This window comes from Sciurus carolinensis, chromosome 2 (genome assembly GCF_902686445.1).
Source record: "Sciurus carolinensis chromosome 2, mSciCar1.2, whole genome shotgun sequence".
Lineage (NCBI taxonomy): Eukaryota > Metazoa > Chordata > Mammalia > Rodentia > Sciuridae > Sciurus > Sciurus carolinensis.
The window spans coordinates 80,826,534-80,844,130 of NC_062214.1; the positions used below are offsets into that span (position 1 = coordinate 80,826,534).

The 17,597-nt window shown below is 57.8% G+C and overlaps 1 protein-coding gene across 1 annotated transcript in view; it reads left to right on the forward strand.

Moving 5' to 3' along the window:
- Cspg4 (chondroitin sulfate proteoglycan 4) overlaps positions 1 to 17,597 on the forward strand; it is a 36,970-nt gene that overhangs the window by 8,591 nt on the left and 10,782 nt on the right. The window contains exons 2-3 of the mRNA XM_047540937.1: positions 10,724 to 10,887; positions 12,580 to 16,116. Coding sequence (XP_047396893.1) covers positions 10,724 to 10,887; positions 12,580 to 16,116 — 3,701 coding nt within the window. The remainder of the gene's footprint in view (positions 1 to 10,723; positions 10,888 to 12,579; positions 16,117 to 17,597) is intronic.

Below are 17,597 nucleotides of genomic sequence, written 5' to 3' on the forward strand. Positions count from 1 at the left end.
GCCAGGCCCTGGGTTCCATCCCAAGTACCGCACACAACAGCAACAGATGATACAGGAGCTTGGTAGCGAAGTCCATCTGCAGGGCCTCTACCCTGCGATTACTAGGAAGAGAGGCTGGCTCTCCAGGCCCTGGGGGAGCAGGGGCCGTGGTCTGGCCTGAGGGGCAGAGGCCACAGAGATGCTTAATTCCTTGCTCACCTGGATCCAACTTAGATCCTGCCACGCTCAGAACACCACTGAGGCTCTAGGGGACAGAGACGGCCTCTTTGGTCCTCCTTGGTGTTCTGCTTTCCCCTCTGCTCACAGGTCAGCTGGCCTGCAAGTTGCTCTCCCATTCCTGCCTCTCCTGCCTGGCCTTTCCCAGCCCTGGCTGTCCATTTCTGTCTCCCCGTCCCTCTGGCCCTGCTCTTTCCTTTCTGTCATCCTTTATGCGGAGCTGGTGGCAGTCTGAAGTGCTTCCTCTGCAGCCGGCGCCCCCAGGCCCACCTCTGCCTCCTCTGTAGACATAACAGCTCCCACCCGGCATGGGACTCTGAGCCCCAGGGACCAATCCCCAGAGGAACTTTCCATCCCTCTCACTCAGGTCTCTCCCCAGCCCCAAAGCACAGGCTACATCCTGTCCCTGCTGATGTCAGGGTCCCACAGGACTTCCTTGGGGGCTAGTGGCGGGCAGCCCCTGCTGGAGCAGGAGCCTGCAGAGCCTCAGACAGGCCCTCAGTCTGTGGCTATGGCCTCAGCTATAAATAGGGGCTCTGAGTCTGTTTTCTTTAAAAACATGCACCAAAATCGGACACCACGGGCCCAGAAAAGCACTCCCTGGCCGGGGCAGTCCCCACCCTCTTGCCACTGTGTCTAGCCCCTGCCTTTGAGCTCAGGGACCCTGGAGGGCCCGAGGGCTGGAGAGCAGGAGTGAGGCCAGGGGGGGAAGGGCTGGGGTGGCTCCCTCCGCACCCATGTAGCACCCTGCCTTCTTTCTTTCCATCTGCTTTCACTGAACAGGGTCAGTCTTGTCCCCAAGACTCACAGCATGAACAGAAAGAGGTGGCAGTAATGCAACTCCCCGATTCACAGCTGGGTGTGACTTTGAGCCCCAATTGAAGAGAAAGTGCCTTGGGTCAAGGGTGGGGGGACATTTTCCTGTGGGAACAAAAGGGCAGAAAGGAAAGAAGAGCTTAGGGGTCAGGGAAGGCCCAACAGAGCCAAGGCAGGGATTGGGGACCTGCTAGGTGTCCATGGAAAAGCCCAAGGTCCAGCAAAGCTGGTATAGAGTGTCCAGGGGCGGTGATAGGAAAGCCTGGCTGGCAGTGGCAAGACCCTCCCTGGCCTTCAGTGCTGGGGTCTGGAGGCCTGGTCCTGGGGTGGTGGGGAGCCATGAAAGTGCCGAGGCAAGGGAGGAGGATGGAGTGACCCAGTTCAGGTTAACTGTGGCTCCTGCTAGAGGGATAAGAAGGTCATTGACCCCGGCAAGGCATGGCACAGAGGAGAGAGAGACAAACTTACAGGACAATTTAAGGTCAGGATTGTCAGAATATTGGTGGTAGTCAATTGGCGGAGGGAGGAAGAAGAGGGTCCAGAGTGACCCAGGACTCTGCCCAGCAGAGGCTGCTGGCTGGGCCTTTGCTGGCTGGCGAGCAGGCTGGGGAGAGATGACTCCGAGGCCGGCTCGTGGTGGGCGGGCTTAGCCGTGGTGGTTCCTGGCCTAGATGTCCTGTGGGCACATCAGCAAAGAGGCCATGCCTGAGGTCGGAGGAGAGAAGGTGGGCTGGAGAGTGTGGCAGCAGTGAGGCATGGCCCCGGCGCCCCAGGCTGCCAGCTGCCAGGCTATTCCAGCAAGAGGGGTCCTGCTCAGGAGGCGAGGCCTCAGCACCAGGACCTCTGGAGGACCTGGTTCCCCCAAGGCCACAGCCTCCTCCTGGCAGTACCAGGAGCTTGCCGCGCTGTTTGTCTGTGTGAGGCAGCTCTGCCCAGTGGAAACCCCCCGAGTGGGGCCGATGCCACCTCCACTTGATCCTGTTAGCCCTGAGATGCTAATGTTTCCTCCATCAGCCCGTGTCCCTGGGCCTCATAGATGTGCAGGTGGCTTGGCAGGGTGCTGAATCCTGTCCGTAGGAGCTTCTAGCCTGTGGGGGTACAGCTCAGTGGAAGAGTGCACGCCTAGTATAAGCAAGGCCCTGGGTTTGATCCCCAGCGCCAAAAAAAGAAGCAGCAGCTTCCAGCCTGGCTAGACCATTGATACCAGAGGTGACTCTGCTGCACCCACTGGAGTGACCATAGCTTTCTGCCAGCCACTTACCCTGAGATCCAGGTGTTGATCATGCTCCCCCACCGAGGCCCCTTTCACAGATGGGAAAACTGAGGCCAGTGAAAGCTTGGGAGCACATATCTCTGAATGGCATGGGGAAGGCGCGGATGACCTCTGACCCAGCATCTGCTCTGAACATGGGACTTTTTTCTGGGCCATCCTGCTCTTCTTCCCTATGTGGCACTTGGGGAACTAAGGATGAGATGATGGTGGCTTTTCCAAGGCACATGACCACCAGGCTTCAGGTCCAAGCCACTGTCCAGATCCACGACCATTGTTTCCCACTCCTGCTCACACTAAGGCAGACTGCCAGGCAGGAGAGCCCCGAGACACGTCCCCATGGCCCTGTCCTTAAGTTCTTCTTGCCTTATAGCTGCCCAGCCACCAGGAGACTGAGGGATGAACCGTAGGCTTCCCAGCTCTGGATCCTGCCCAGGGAAGGCCCAGGGTAGGGCCCAGACCCGCTGCCTTCCCAGTCCCTTCCTGACCTTCCAGCCCCCAGGGCAGGGCTGGCACTTAACACTGCCTTCTGGATCTGGCCACCTCCAGCCAGCCTCTGGGGCAGGTCCCTTCCTCCTCTGGCAGCCCAGAGCCAGACCCCTCCAGTCCCTCCAGGCTGCCCCTCCAGGCAGCCTAAGCAGGGCCCGCCCACCTCCGCCCCACCCTGACTCAGGGAGCCTCAGGGGGGCAAGAAAGGAAAAAGTGTATCTTTGGCAGGCAGGGGGCCAGCTCTCACGCCCTCCTCCCACTGGAGCCATGCAGATGTTCCACTTCCGATCCACAGGCAGCAGCCGCTTCTTGTGCTTGTGCTGGTATGTTGCACACACACCCTTGCTGACACCCGCATTGCCCAGCCTGGAGCCACACCCACAGGGGCTTAAGTGCCAGCTCCCCATGAGGCCTGAGCATGAGGGAGTGTCCTCACTGAGCCTCAGTTTCCCAGCCTGTAAAATGGGAGATACCTCACAGGGGCTGAGGAGCTGGGTAACCCCCTGCCAGGTGAGATCCCTCCTCTTCCTCTTCCCCACCAGAGGGACCACTGAGATGAGAGTCCCACATCCCCTAGGTCCTGGAAAGCCAGGGACTGGGAATGTGGAAAAGGACCCAGAGATCCACCCATCTCCCTGAACAAGGAGGAAAATTATAAGGCAGGGAAAAGCCTCCTGGAACGGCTCCCCACCACAGCAGCCCCACCCTCTGTGCCTGGGCCTGGGGAGCAAGTGCTTCACAAAGACGCCATTGAAGCCGCTTCCTCCCCTCCCACCCCTCCAGCCTGGGCTGGACTCTGGGCTGCTGGGCTGCTGCTTCCCTCAAAACCTCTCATTTCCCTCCCACTTCCTCTGTGCCCCACATGGCCCCAGGGTTGGACACATGGCGGGGAGCCCAGAGCACCGGTCTGTCCCCCCCGTAGGCCTCCATGGACCAAGCTCAGCCTCCACCACCCCACCCATCCCCCCCGCTGTCTGTCCAGAGGCATTCATCCTCCAGAAGAGGGCCCTAATTTGGAAATATTCCCTAATATATGCCCCTCAGCATGGGTGACTCATGGCGCTTGGTTAGAGGACCCATAGCCGAGGCCAGTGCCCAGGAGGCCAGGGCTTAAGCAAGAGCCAGGGAAATCATTTTCCCTCCCTGGCCTCCTTTGAAAGGGACTGGAAAGGCAACCAAACAAGAAGGTCAAGTGCCCTGAGCGAGTCTCGTGACTCAAGAGTTCTGGGCTGGAGTGGGAGGGAGCCACCCTGACCCCGGCAGAGGTCTCTAGTGCCTGTTCATGGAGGCCGTCTGCCCTGAGCCCTGCGGAGCTGGCCTTCCAGCCCTCCACTGGGATGAGCTCTCGTCCCGCAGCGGGATGGCGGCCGTGTTAAATTCCATATGATTTTGAACCAATCTACCACTGTTTGGAGGCGACCTTGAGCCAGCAGAGGAGCTAGTGGTGGCTGGCAACGCCCCTGGTTATAGAACCATCTGGAATCAGGGATTTAGAATGGCTGAAAAGCCATGAGTACCGTGGGGTCTGCAGGTGTGTGCAGACAGCAACCCTGGCCAGCAAGGGGCCATCTAACTTTGGCTCTGGTGACTCTACTGTCATGTCATCCCTGGGCAGGCTGTGTGGTCCCTTGGGTCTGACCTGAAATCTGTCCCTTGTAAGTCCCCTGGAACCTTCAGAGGGATGGGGGAGAGGGTAGTATCAAGTTTGGGATGGCTTGTGGCGAGTGATAATGGAGGGTCCGCTGTGGGGGAGACTTGGGAGAGGCAGGCACCTGAGGACAGAGAGGAGGCAGACATGGCAGCAAAGGGGCCCTCCAGTCCTGTCCAGTGTCCAGAGTTCACAGCTGGGCCAGAGTGTGGGTCCAACGTCCACATCCTCACCACCCCACTCACCTCCACACTGTCTGGGCACCAACCCGGGCACACCCACAGTGCTGTACGGTTCCATGGGCTCCGTGGCTGCCGCTCTCAGTGCACCCTGCTGCTGCCCCTCCTTGGAGATGGGAGGGTCAGCACACAGCACCAGCCCCTCAACTCTGACTGCAGATCAGAGAACTGTCCACCCCACCCCACCTCCTGTAATTGTCCCTGGCCTGGGGGCAGAACACTGGTGTTAAGAAGACCTGTCCCCTCTCACCCTGGGTGGTGTGGTGGCACATGCATATAGTCTCAGCTAGGAGACTGAGGCAGGAGGATCCCAAGTTCAAAGCGAGCCTGGGCAACCCCTAACTCTAAACAAAAAAGGACTGGGGACTTTGCCCTTTGGTGAGCCCAGGTGGTGGAGCACCCCAAGTTCAATTCCTAGTACTGAAAAAAAAAAAAAAAAAAAAAAAAGAACAGCGAGGGTGTCCCTTGAAGGTCCAAGGGAAGGAATTTTGGCCCATGGTCTAGTGACCTCAAAGAGGACCTGCCTGCTGGGGCAGGGCACCAGGCCCGTTCCGCTCTCACACAAAGCCAGCATTCAGCCTCCAGGTAGGCTGCCCCCAGCACACCCGTCCTCTAGGGGAGACAGAGAGCTCTTCATCCCTGCTCGGCCCTCCCAGGCCCTCCGCGCCACGTCCCCCTCAGACTACCTCGAAGACTCCCAGCCTCACCCGGATCTGCCACCCCTGGTGCCAAACTACAAGGGGCTATGGTGGAGAAGTCCAGTTCCACCAGGGCAGGACCCCTCTCTCCCTAGCTGGCCCCCTCCCGACTCCTGTCCACAGCATTAGGGTCACCGCCAACATCCTGCCTTCTCTGTCACCTCTTTTCCTCCTCCGTCTCCTGCCTCTGCCTTGGTCTGCATCCCTGAGTTGTCTCTGTGGAGGAGGGCATCTTTATTTCTTTTCCATTTTTTTTTTTTTTGAGGGGGGTACCAGGAATTGAACCCAGGGGCACTCAACCACTGAGCCACATCCCCAGCCTCTTTTGTATTTTATTTTGAGGCAGGATCTCACTGAGTTGCTTAGGACCTTGCCAAGTTACTGAGACTGGCTTTGAACTTGCGATCCTCCTGCCTCAGCCTCCCAAGCCACTGGAATTACAGGCCTGCCCCATTGTGCCTGGCTTAGGCATCTTTATTTCTTGTTTGTTCTAAATTTTACTCTCTCTCTTAGGCTCACTCTCTCCAAGTTGCTCTCCTCTTCCATCCACATCCCCGCCTTCCAGCATTTGTGAACGAATGAATGATGAATATGGTCCCCGCTTCCCATCCACCTCTCCCTTGGAGCAGTGCTCAGTGCCCCCTGACATTCTCATGCCCAGGTCTCCTGCCCCCACCCTCAACTGGGCCCTGGGCATTCCTCACTGGCCATCCTGCCCAGTGGCTCTGGGCTCCCACTTACTCCCTTATAAGTCAGGCAGCAGCAGACACCCAAGAATGCTGCCACCGCCCATGACGCAAGCCAGCTGCGGGCCCTGCCTGGCTGCCCCCAGGCGAGCGGGAACGTGGCAGGGAGCAGGGCACACAGGGGTCCTCTGCCAGGGAGCGGGTGCGGTGGGGGAGCCTGGGAAACGGCTCAGAGAGGTGGCGGGCCAGGAGCTGCAGCTCTTTCTGCTTCTCGCTGTCAGGTCGCTTCTCCCCTGGAGCCTCCATGTCTGTCTGAGAAGTGGAGGCTATTGCAGGCTTGGGCAGCAGACAACTTTGATACGGGGGGACTCAGCACCCAGGAATTGGGGGTCCAGGGCAGGGATGGCTGGAGGGCCCCAGGCCTGGTTCTCCAGACTGTCCTAGGGCAGGGGGTGGTGGCTTCTGGCATGGGGAAGGGGGAGTCAAAGACAAAGCTAGGGAAGGCCCAGGGCAGGCTGGCAGCATGGCTGGGAGGAAAAGAGACAGGGAGAGAGGTGGCTGGCTTGTCCCCAAGCATCCAGAAGGAGCAGGGTCTGGAGCAGGGTCCGCAGCAGCCTCCAGATTGGAAAAGGCTAGAGGCCTTGCCCCTGCCAGGCCAGGAGCCTAATGCACAGAGGTTCTCCCCACACAGTGACCCGTTGTCCCAAGAACCTACCAACAGGCAGAAGTTTGGGCATGTGATAGGAAGCAGGCCTCGTGCTTAGGACTCCCCGGGGCAGGAACCAGGTCCCCATTCACACACATCCCAGGAATGCCCCAGGGAGCCAGGAGATGCCAGCACAACCCATGGCCTGCCAGACAGTGGCTTCCTGGGGGACCTGACTTAGGTTTCATCTGCCCATCTGAGAAGGAAAGGACACAGGGCTCTTTCTATGTCCTCAGGTCTAAAGAAGGACAGAGCCACCCCACCCTGGGCCCAGACAGCAATGCCCTGCACAGCAGAACCCTGTTCTGGGAGGAAGGGTGGGAAGCTGAGGGCTTCTCCACCTTCGGCAGACCTCTCGTAGGGGCGCCGGCAGGAGGGGGAGCCCCCCAGGAACACATGGCTGCTTTCATGCAGCCGGGCCCAGCCACGTAGCAGTGGGCAAGCACCAAGGGGCAGGACAGGCCTGGGCACAATCGCTGCTCTGTCCTGGCAGCTCCCAGCCCACACACACGCACACACACAAACACATAGCCTTACGCAAACTCAAAACACACCCGGCAGCCACCCACACACTTGCACACACCCCCAAGCACACATTTGCATAGGCCTGGTCACTTACCTAGGCACCTTCTTCCAGGCAGGGAAGCCCATGCATGCTGCTGCTGTCCTGCTCCTCTGCTTGTCCCCCAGGCCCTCAGGGCATGCTGCTGAAGCCTTCTATGCTGAAGCCTTGCACCGCCCTGGCAGCCCACACCGTTATTTAAGAGCAGACTCCTGGATCTGGAAGGAACCTCTAGAATCTATCCCCACAGTCAGAAGGGAGAAGGGGTGATAAGGAGTACCCATTTCACAGAATGGTACCACTGAGACCCAAACTCTTAGCAGCTGGCTCAGAGAATAGCCCACCCAACTGCCACAAGTCTGGGTTAGCATTTTGATGCATCTTTGAGGTCAAGAGAGTCGAAGGCAGGTCTCATCCAGCCGTTCTGATGCCTCGTTGCCTCCCACCTCTCCCCACGACGCTACCCTAATCTGGCCATAGACCTGGCTTGGCCGATGCTGCTTTTCCCCTCTGCTTCTCTACCTTCCAGGGCCACTAGGGGATGAGGGGGCAGAGACCTCTGCTGCCCCCCTAAAGGAGGACCTGTGTATTCCTGCTGGCCTTTCATGTGGCCTCACTGCCCACCTCAGAGACGATCTGTTCCCCTTCCCCTCTGTTCGTCGGCAGCACCCTCACCTCCTCCAGGAAGTTCTCCGGAATTGGCTCAGTCGTTACTTCTTTATCCCGCGTCCCTCTCCATTCAAAGTCCCCCTCCAGCTGCACCCCCACCTCCAGGACAGGGATTCTGGGTTCTTACAACTGTAGCCCGTCAGAGATGGTAAGAGGGGCAGAAGAACAGAGGTGGGGGGAGAGGCTCTGTCAGAGTTTCCAGAGCCCCGGCCAGCAAGGCCTCAGAGGCCTCTACTGGGACAAGGGGGCTGCCTGGCCTGCACACTCCAGCAGCACAAGGCAGCCAGTGTGAGCCCCTCCTCGCCTGGCCCCACAGGAAACAGCAGGGCCCAGCCCTCAATAGGCCCATTCACACCCCAGCTCTCTGGAAAGTACCTCTGCTTCCTGCCACCCTCCCACTCTAGCCAAACAGACGGCTGCTCTCTCCTGTGGGGAGGGGGCTGGTGGCAGGTGGTTGAGTGGTTAGGGCCAGCCATGAACTTCAGTTCCTGTCTGGCCCAGTGCCCTGGCTTTGACCACGCTCTAGCAAGTTTACGTACACCTTTGGTGCAAGGGAGTGTGGGTGGGATGGCTCCCAACCAGGTAAGAGAGAGGCGCCCCCTTCCTTGTGGGTGGCCAGCAGGTCAATGTTTAGCAACAGGATTTCTGGAGGGGGGAGTCAATTTGACATGTTTACTTCTTTCCCTGATATAAATATTCTCACTGTGGGCAACATCACCTGGCTCACAGAATTCCTGAAAATTTAATACTCAGCTCTTGCCAGCTGCTATGAGCCGCTCCAGCCCATCGCCATGGTGGCTCCATCCTGCGGGGGCTGTGTGCCCTACCCTCTGTGCCATGGCTGCTCTCAGTTTAGCATGCTGTGCTGTGCTCTTATGAAGCAATGACCAGCCGGGCGCGGTAGCACACACCTGTAATCCCAGCAACTCCGGAGGCTGAGGCAGGAGGATCGTGAGTTCAAAACCAGCCTCAGCAATTTAGTGAGGCCCTAAGCAACTTAGCAAGGCCATGTCTCAAAATAAAATACAAAAAGGACTGGGGATGTGACTCAGTGGATAAGCACCCCTGGGTTCAGTCCCTATTACACCCTCCCCCCCAAAAAAAGAAGCAGCAGTGACCTTACTGGTAAGGTGCCTCCGTAAGCACTCATCACCTGCAAGTTTCCTGGTCTGTCCCTTACTGGCCTGAGGTGCTCTGGGCTGCTGAGCCCACAGGGCTGCACCTGCCCAGATGCTTTTGCACTCCTACTTGATCCTGTCAGCTCCCAGACAAGGTTCCAGTGTTGCCAGCAGTGCTGGCAAGAGAAAATGCTGGAGGGGATTCCAGCTCAGTCTGGGGAAGAGTGATATCTTTCTTGGACATCCTTCCCAGGGCATACAAGGCTCTGGCCCCTCCAGTGGCTGATGCTACTTCCTCAGGCGGATGTCAGCTGGCTCAGGCTGGCTGGGGACCAGCACATGTGTGGCTGGTGCCAGATTATCCCTATCAAGGCCATCAGCCTGTGCTTGTTCAAAGGGTTTCAGGGAAGCCCGACATAGCTGAGTCCTTTCACCCGTTCCTGTCTGCCCTCCAGCCCTGGACATCTGCAGGTGGAGTCAAGGTTATATTTGGGTCTAATCACTGCAAAAGGAAGAGACCAGAAATTGTGGCAGCAGGTTGGAGATCAAGGGAGGCTAATTTTAGGAAACTGCCTAAAGAAAACGGCAACTTAAAAAAAGGAAGTATCCCAGTGAGGCACAAAAGGAACCCTACATAGTGACCACTGACTCTGGGAAGCCTCTGCTGCCTTGGGAGCCCTCTGTGGCCTCCCCAACAGACCCTCAGTCCCTCCCAGACCGGGTCTTCAGCCTCGAGCCCCAGATTGGTCTAGGAAAGGAGGATCTCAGCTGTTGTCAGCCCAAGCTCCTTGGCCATGGTGGAAACAAAGGGGCTGGATCTGACTGCTCACCAGGGACTGGTAATAGCTGTGCAGCAGGAAGCAATAGCAGGAGGAATGGAGGAAGTTTTGGCTGATTTTGGGTCTGACACTGCAAGTGGTTTCCATCTGGCCTCCGAGCCTTTGCTCCTTGGCAGACTCAGACCAACAGGCTACCACCCCCACCCCAAAAGGCAGCTGGAAGAATGGCCTGGGAGAGCAGAGTGGGTGGGCTGCCTGTCTGAGCACCACCATCAGGCACCACCATGGCCCCAGCAACCCAGGGAGGTAGAACGTGGCATGACGAGGGTTGCCCAGGAGCCCATGCCTGAGGGCACCTGGGAGAAGGAATGTGAGCAGGGATTGGCTTGGATTAGGGGTGATTCTCCTGGAACTCCATTTCCAGGCCTGTGACCACCAAATCAGGTTTTCAGACCAGTGATGATTTTCCCAAGAAAGTTCCACACTGAGGCTAGAGTCTCCTCTGGGGTCCAGAGTCAGAGAACCAGAGCTGTCAGAGGTCTCCTGCCCTACAGCCTCAAGAAAGGGATCTAGGTTGTTGGAAATTTCTGGGTCTGACCTTCTGCATGTCCAAGGCCTAGACTGTGCACAAGGTGAAGCTGTGCCTTCTGCCACTGGGAGCAAGTGGATGCTGGGAACTGGCCAATACACTCAGGCTGGGTCACAGAGAACCAGGAGGGTACATGAGCACAGAACCCCCTCCCTACAGCCCACCTGTCTATCTCTGCAGCACCTATCCTCCTCCAGGCAAGGTGTGAGCCTTGACCACAGCTCCCTCTCTCATCCAGCCTCCTTCTTCGGTGAGAACCACCTGGAGGTACCCGTGGCCACAGCCCTGACCAACATAGACCTACAGCTGCAATTCTCCACATCTCAGCCCCAAGCCCTGCTTCTCCTGGCAGCAGGCCAGGCTGACCACCTCCTGCTGCAACTCTACTCTGGGCGCCTACAGGTCAGTGACATTCCCTGGGACCAGGGACAGTTTTCCTTCTTGAGCTTAGAATGATGCCCAACTATTCATGTGGCCTTATGCAAGCACTTTCATCTTGGGGTCTCAGGTTCTCCACTGTGAGTGGGTGGCAGCATCCCAGAAAGTGTGACTCCCTTGTAAGATGACTGCTCACCAGCCACCTCCAGCCTGGCTTCTCACCACAACCCCTAGCTGGACTCCTGTTCTGAGCACACTGAGCTGGTTCCCACTCCCTGGCCCTCAGTGACCTCTGGCTGCAGGCCTTCGTTCACCGCACCTCCTCTGCGGTGTGTTCGTGCTTCCCTGGGTGGGCTGAGTTCCAGCCTCTCCTTCCCATCTCCATGCAGACATCCTGTTTTAGACAGCTCTTTCACCACTAGGACTAAAAGACCTGGCCAGAATGAGTGTAGAGGAAGAAAAGTTTATTTGAGGGCTCCCACCTCCTCCAGCCACACCCTACCAGCCGTCAGTTACCACTCAGTTAATCCCATCAGGGGATTAATTCACTGATTGGGTTAAGGCTGTTATAACCTGATCACTTCTCCTCCAAACCTTCTTGTATTTCATACATGAGCTTTTGGGGGACACCTCTCATCCAAACCATAACAGTTTCCCTCCCCCAGAGAGACCCTGGTGCTTATCTTACCTAGGCCCTATCTCCTGGGCTCCCACTGCCCCCTGGGCATCCCCCTGGCACTGCATTAGTTAGCCTGCATGGCCACTGTCCATCCATGATGGTAACAGCCAGTATTGCCAGCTGAGCCTCCTCATTTTTCCATTCATCTTTAACACAAGCTTTATTACCAAGGAAGCTTCTGGTCTCCCTGAGTCTTCCCCCTAACCGTGAAGAGTTTGAGAACCCAGTTTCTTGGTCCAGATCTGGCAGACCCATCTGCTCCACGCCCCAGTGGGAAGAGGACTGTGGCCTGATCAGTCTGCTGCCACCATTGCTTCTCACTGCCACAGGTGTCACTGTTGAACCCTGGCCCCTTGCAGTCTGGTGCTGATGCTGGTCTGCTCTGCAGGAATGACGGTGGCCACCCCTATAGAGGGGCTCCACACTGGGACTCCCGAGGTCCCATGCTCTACCTCTACCCATTCTACCATCTGGTTGTGGGAGTATCGATACAGTTAGTTCTGGTGTTGATGTCATGGAGGACCCTCAAAGTCCCCCAAAGATTTTCTTTACTAAGCCATCAAAACACAGAGTACCTGAATGGGTCCCCCATCCCTGAACAGTGAGCCCAGCTGCCTTCAGTCACCCCAGTTGCCTTCAGTGACTTTGCCTTTCTTAGAGTGTCTTTCAGGTGATTCCCAGGTGCTCATTTTTCTGGAGGTAGAATTTTCTAGAATTCATGGTGATTTTTCTGGCACCTCTCACCCAAGGAAAGAGGAGAAGAATAAAATGTATGAGTTGAATCTTTAGGAGGACATCTTGCTCTGTGGCAGACCCCTGTGGGCAGGAATTGTCTCTGATTCACATCAGGGTTCCTGAGTTCATTTTGCTGAGTTTTCTAGAGATGAGTAAAGAGATGGCAAGATGGCAACAAGGGCCCTTGTCCTAGGACCCCTGTCTCAGGGAACCCCAAGTGTGAGGGACACACTCTGCTTTTGTAAGAGAATTGATAGATTCAGAGTGCCATCTCCAGCCCTGATCTCCTTGTCTCTCCTCAGGTCAGACTTGTCCTGGGCCAAGAGGAGCTGAGGCTACAGACCCCCGGAGAGACGCTGCTCAGTGACTCGCTCCCCCATACTGTGGTGCTCACCATTTCAGACAGCTGGGCCATGCTCTCTGTTGATGGGCTCCTGAACGCTTCTGCCCCAGTCCAGGGAGCCCCCCTCAAGGTCCCCTATGGACTCTTTGTGGGAGGCTCTGGGACCCTCAGCCTGCCTTACCTGAGGGGAGCCAGCCGACCCCTGAGGGGCTGCCTCCATGCAGCCACCCTCAATAGCCGCAGCCTCCTCAGGCCACTGACCCCTGACATTCCTGACGGCTGTGCTGAGGAGTTCTCTGCTGGCGATGACGTGGCCCTGGGCTTCTCTGGGCCCCACTCGCTAGCTGCCTTCCCTGCCTGGAACACTCAGGACGAAGGCACCCTGGAGTTTACACTCACCACACGGAGCCAGCAGGCACCCTTGGCCTTCCAGGCAGGGGGCCGGCATGGGGACTTCATCTATGTGGACATATTTGAGGGCCACCTGCGTGCTGTGGTTGAGAAGGGCCAGGGTACCGTGCTGCTCCATAACAGTGTGCCTGTGGCTGATGGACAGCCCCATGAGGTCAGTGTCCACATGGATGCTCATCGGCTGGAAATCTCCGTGGACCAGTACCCCACACGCACTTCCAACCGTGGGGTCATCAGCTACCTGGAGCCACGTGGCAGTCTCCTTCTTGGGGGACTGGACGCTGAGGCCTCCCGTCATCTCCAGGAACACCGCCTGGGCCTGGTACCAGGGGTTGCCAATGCCTCCCTGCTGGGCTGCCTGGAGGACCTCAGTGTCAATGGCCAGAGGCAGGGGCTCCGGGAAGCCCTGCTGACTCGCAACATGGCGGCTGGCTGCAGGCTGGAGGAAGATGAGTATGAGGAGGACGGCTACGGCCCCTACGAAGCTTTCTCCACCGTGGTACCTGAGGCTTGGCCGGCCATGGAGCTGCCTGAACCATGCATCCCTGAACCGGGGCTGCCTCCTGTATTTGCCAATTTTACCCAACTGCTGACCATCAGCCCACTTGTGGTGGCTGAGGGTGGTACAGCCTGGCTTGAGTGGCGGCATGTGCAGCCCACACTGGACCTGACGGAAGCTGAGCTGCGCAAATCCCAGGTGTTGTTCAGTGTGAGCCGGGTGGCACGCCATGGCGAGCTGGAGCTGGACATCCCTGGAGCCCAGGCCCGGAAAATGTTCACTCTGCTGGACGTGGTGAACCGCAAGGCCCGCTTTGTCCATGATGGCTCTGAGGACGCCTCCGACCAGCTGGTGCTGGAGGTATCAGTGACAGCTCGGGCCCCAGTGCCCTCCTGCTTGCGGAGGGGTCAAACTTACCTCCTGCCCATCCAGATAAACCCTGTCAATGACCCGCCCCAAGTCATCTTCCCACACGGGAATCTCATGGTGATCCTGGAACACACACAGAAGCCTCTGGGGCCTGAGATTTTCCAGGCCTATGACCCAGACTCTGCCTGCGAGGGCCTCACCTTCCAGCTCCTCGGTGCCTCCACCAGCCTCCCAGTAGAGCATCGAGACCAGCCTGGGGAGCCAGCAATGGAGTTCTCCTGCCGGGAGCTGGAGGCGGGTAGCATAGTGTATGTCCACCGCGGTGGCCCGGCACAGGACCTGACGTTCCGTGTCAGTGATGGGCTGCAGGCCAGCCCCCCGGCCACACTGAAGGTAGTGGCTGTCCGGCCAGCCATACGGATCCGCCACAGCACAGGGCTGCGCCTGGCCCAGGGCTCCGCCACACCCATCTTGCCGGCAAACCTGTCGGTGGAGACCAACGCCGTGGGGCAGGATGTAAGTGTGCTGTTCCGAGTCACTGGCACGCTGCAGTTCGGCGAGCTGCAGAAGCAGGGGGCAGGTGGGGCAGAGGGTGCTGAATGGTGGGCCACACAAGCGTTCCACCAGCGAGACGTGGAGCAGGGCCGGGTGAGGTACCTGAGCACTGACCCGCAGCACCACTCCGAGGACACCGTGGAGAACCTGGCCCTGGAGGTGCAGGTGGGCCAGGAGACCCTGAGCAACCTGTCCTTCCCAGTGAGCATCCAGAGAGCCACGGTGTGGATGCTGCGGCTAGAGCCGCTACACACCCAGAACACCCAGCAGGAGGCCCTCACCACGGCCCACCTGGAGGCCACCGTGGAGGAGGCAGGCCCTGGCCCCAGAACCTTCCACTACGAGGTGGTTCAGGCCCCCAGAAAAGGAAACCTTCAACTGCAGGGCAGGAGGCTGGCAGACGGCGAGAGCTTCAGTCAGGATGACCTGCAGGCTGGCCGGGTGACCTATGGGGCCACAGCACGGGCCTCAGAGGCAGTCGAGGACTCCTTCCGCTTCCGGGTCACTGCTCCTCCACACTTCTCCCCGCTCTATACTTTCCCCATCCACATCGGTGGTGACCCGGATGCTCCCGTCCTCACTAACGTCCTCCTCTTGGTGCCCGAGGGTGGTGAGGGTGTCCTCTCTGCTGACCACCTCTTTGTCAAGAGTCTCAACAGTGCCAGCTACCTCTATGAAGTCATGGAGCGGCCCCGCCATGGAAGGTTGACTCGGCGGGGACCACAGGACAAGGCCACCATGGTGACGTCCTTCACCAACGAAGACTTGCTGCGTGGCTGGCTGGTCTACCAGCATGATGACTCTGAGACCACAGAAGATGATATCCCATTTGTGGCTACCCGCCAGGGTGAGGGCAGTGGCGACATGGCCTGGGAGGAGGTTCGGGGTGTCTTCCGAGTAGCCATCCAGCCTGTGAATGACCACGCACCTGTGCAAACCATCAGCCGCGTCTTCCACGTGGCCCGGGGCGGACAGCGGCTGCTAACGACGGATGACGTGGCCTTTAGTGATGCTGACTCAGGCTTTACTGATGCTCAGCTGGTGCTGACCCGCAAGGACCTCCTCTTTGGCAGCATTGTGGCCGTGGATGAGCCAACCCGGCCTATCTACCGCTTCACGCAGGAGGACCTCAGGAAGAGACAAGTCCTGTTTGTGCACTCGGGGGCTGACCACGGCTGGCTCCAGCTGCAGGTGTCCGATGGACAGCACCAGGCCACTGCGGTGCTCGAGGTGCAGGCCTCCGCACCCTACCTCCGTGTGGCCAATGGCTCCAGCCTTGTGGTCCCTCAAGGTGGCCAGGGCACCATTGACACAGCAGTGCTCCACCTGGACACCAACCTAGACATCCGCAGTGGGGATGAGGTCCACTACCATGTTACAGCTGGCCCTCGCTGGGGGCAGCTGCTCCGGGATGGCCAGCCAGCCACCACCTTCTCCCATCAGGACTTGCTGGATGGGGCCATTCTCTACAGACACAATGGCAGCCTCAGCCCCCGTGACACCCTGTCCCTCTCTGTGGAAGCAGGGCCAGTGCACACAGATGCCACCTTACAGGTGACCATTGCTCTAGAGGGCCCACTGGCCCCACTGCAACTGGTTCGGCACAAAAAGATCTACGTCTTCCCGGGGGAAGCAGCTGAGATCAGAAGGGACCAGCTGGAGGTGAGGAGCTAGGTGGAGCAGGACGTGGCCAGGTCTGGGGTGAGGGGGCTTCCTTCGTGACCTCTTGCCGAGCACGCTTGTGTGCTTGGGGATGCGAGTGCTGGCTTCTGGGTTCTGTGTGTGCCCGTGCTTGGCGTATTCCTGTAAGTGTTGTGGCCCCACAGGTTCTGGGGAATTTGTTGTACACACATCTGCCTATGAGTTGTATGTGTCTTCAGATATACACACAAGTGTACCTGCTGTGACTAGCCATGCAGACTCCTGGGCTACAGCTAGACCCACAGAATCTCTGAAGTGGAACCCAAGAGTCTGTATTCTAGTAAGTTCCCAGGGAGGTTATCATGGGCACAGAGCTTTGAGAGTTGCTGGACGTGGAAACAGGCTTCAGTGTTCCTCAAATCCCCGTGTTCTCAGTGTCTTTTCTGGACCCCAAATGAGAACTGTGACAGTCTGCAAAGGGCTTCTCACCACCCAGGAAACTCACAGAGCAACCACAGGCTGTCTGGCAGACTCACTGATTGACTGTGTGACCTCGGGCCAGGCCCTTGCCCTCTCTTGGCTTTATTCTCCTACACTGCCAGTTTCTGAAGCCCGTCTGGTTCTGGGTGTCTGGAATTTTGGACAGACTGACTAAACTCATGTAGTGTAAGGAGGCTGCGTTTGGGGGACTGGGGAGATACTTCAGTCGGTAGAGTGCTTGCCTTGTAAGCACAAGGCCCTGGGTTTGTAAGCACCCAAAAAAAAAAAAAAAAAAAAAAAAAAAGGAGGCTGCGTTTGAGCCAGGCTTTGAAGAATACAAGGTGTCAATAGCAGGAAAAAGGGATGATGTTCCAGACAGAGGCACAGAACCAGGAATGTGTATTTGGTGGTAGTGTTTAGCCTTCTTTTTTATTATTATTATTATTTTAGTTGTTAATGGAGCTTTATTTTATTATTTATATGCAGGGCCGAGAATCGAGCCCAGTGCCTCACACATGCTAGGCAAGCACTCTAACACTGAGCCCCAACCCCAGCCTTAGCCTTCTTTTATGTGGCTCCATTTCTTCAGGTGAGGGAGCACCCAGCAGCCTTTGGTCTGGACCTGGTCTGCAAGCTCTGTAGGATCTGGAGTGTGGGAGCCTGTGCGTCTAGGAAGGGCTTGGCGCCCTCAGGTGGTCAGAGGTTGTAACAGCAGGATTGGGGAGCGAAGGCTCCAGGCAAACCAGGAATCACCTTAGTCTGAGTACAATCAGGCTGTGTGTCTCCCCCACCCCCTCTCATCAGCGTGTGCTGAGTCTGGGCGTTTAAGACTGTGTGCACTTCTCTGAGGGAATGTGTATCTCAGGCTGTGACCCACCGTGTCACTGTGTGAGACAGGTGGGATCGTTTGTAGCCCCCGACCACACAGCTGCATCTGTGTGGTGTGTGTGGACTCCGGTGTGAGTGAGCAGCGACATCTGAGGAGAATGTGGGGGTGCTATGGCTGCATAGGGCCATGACAG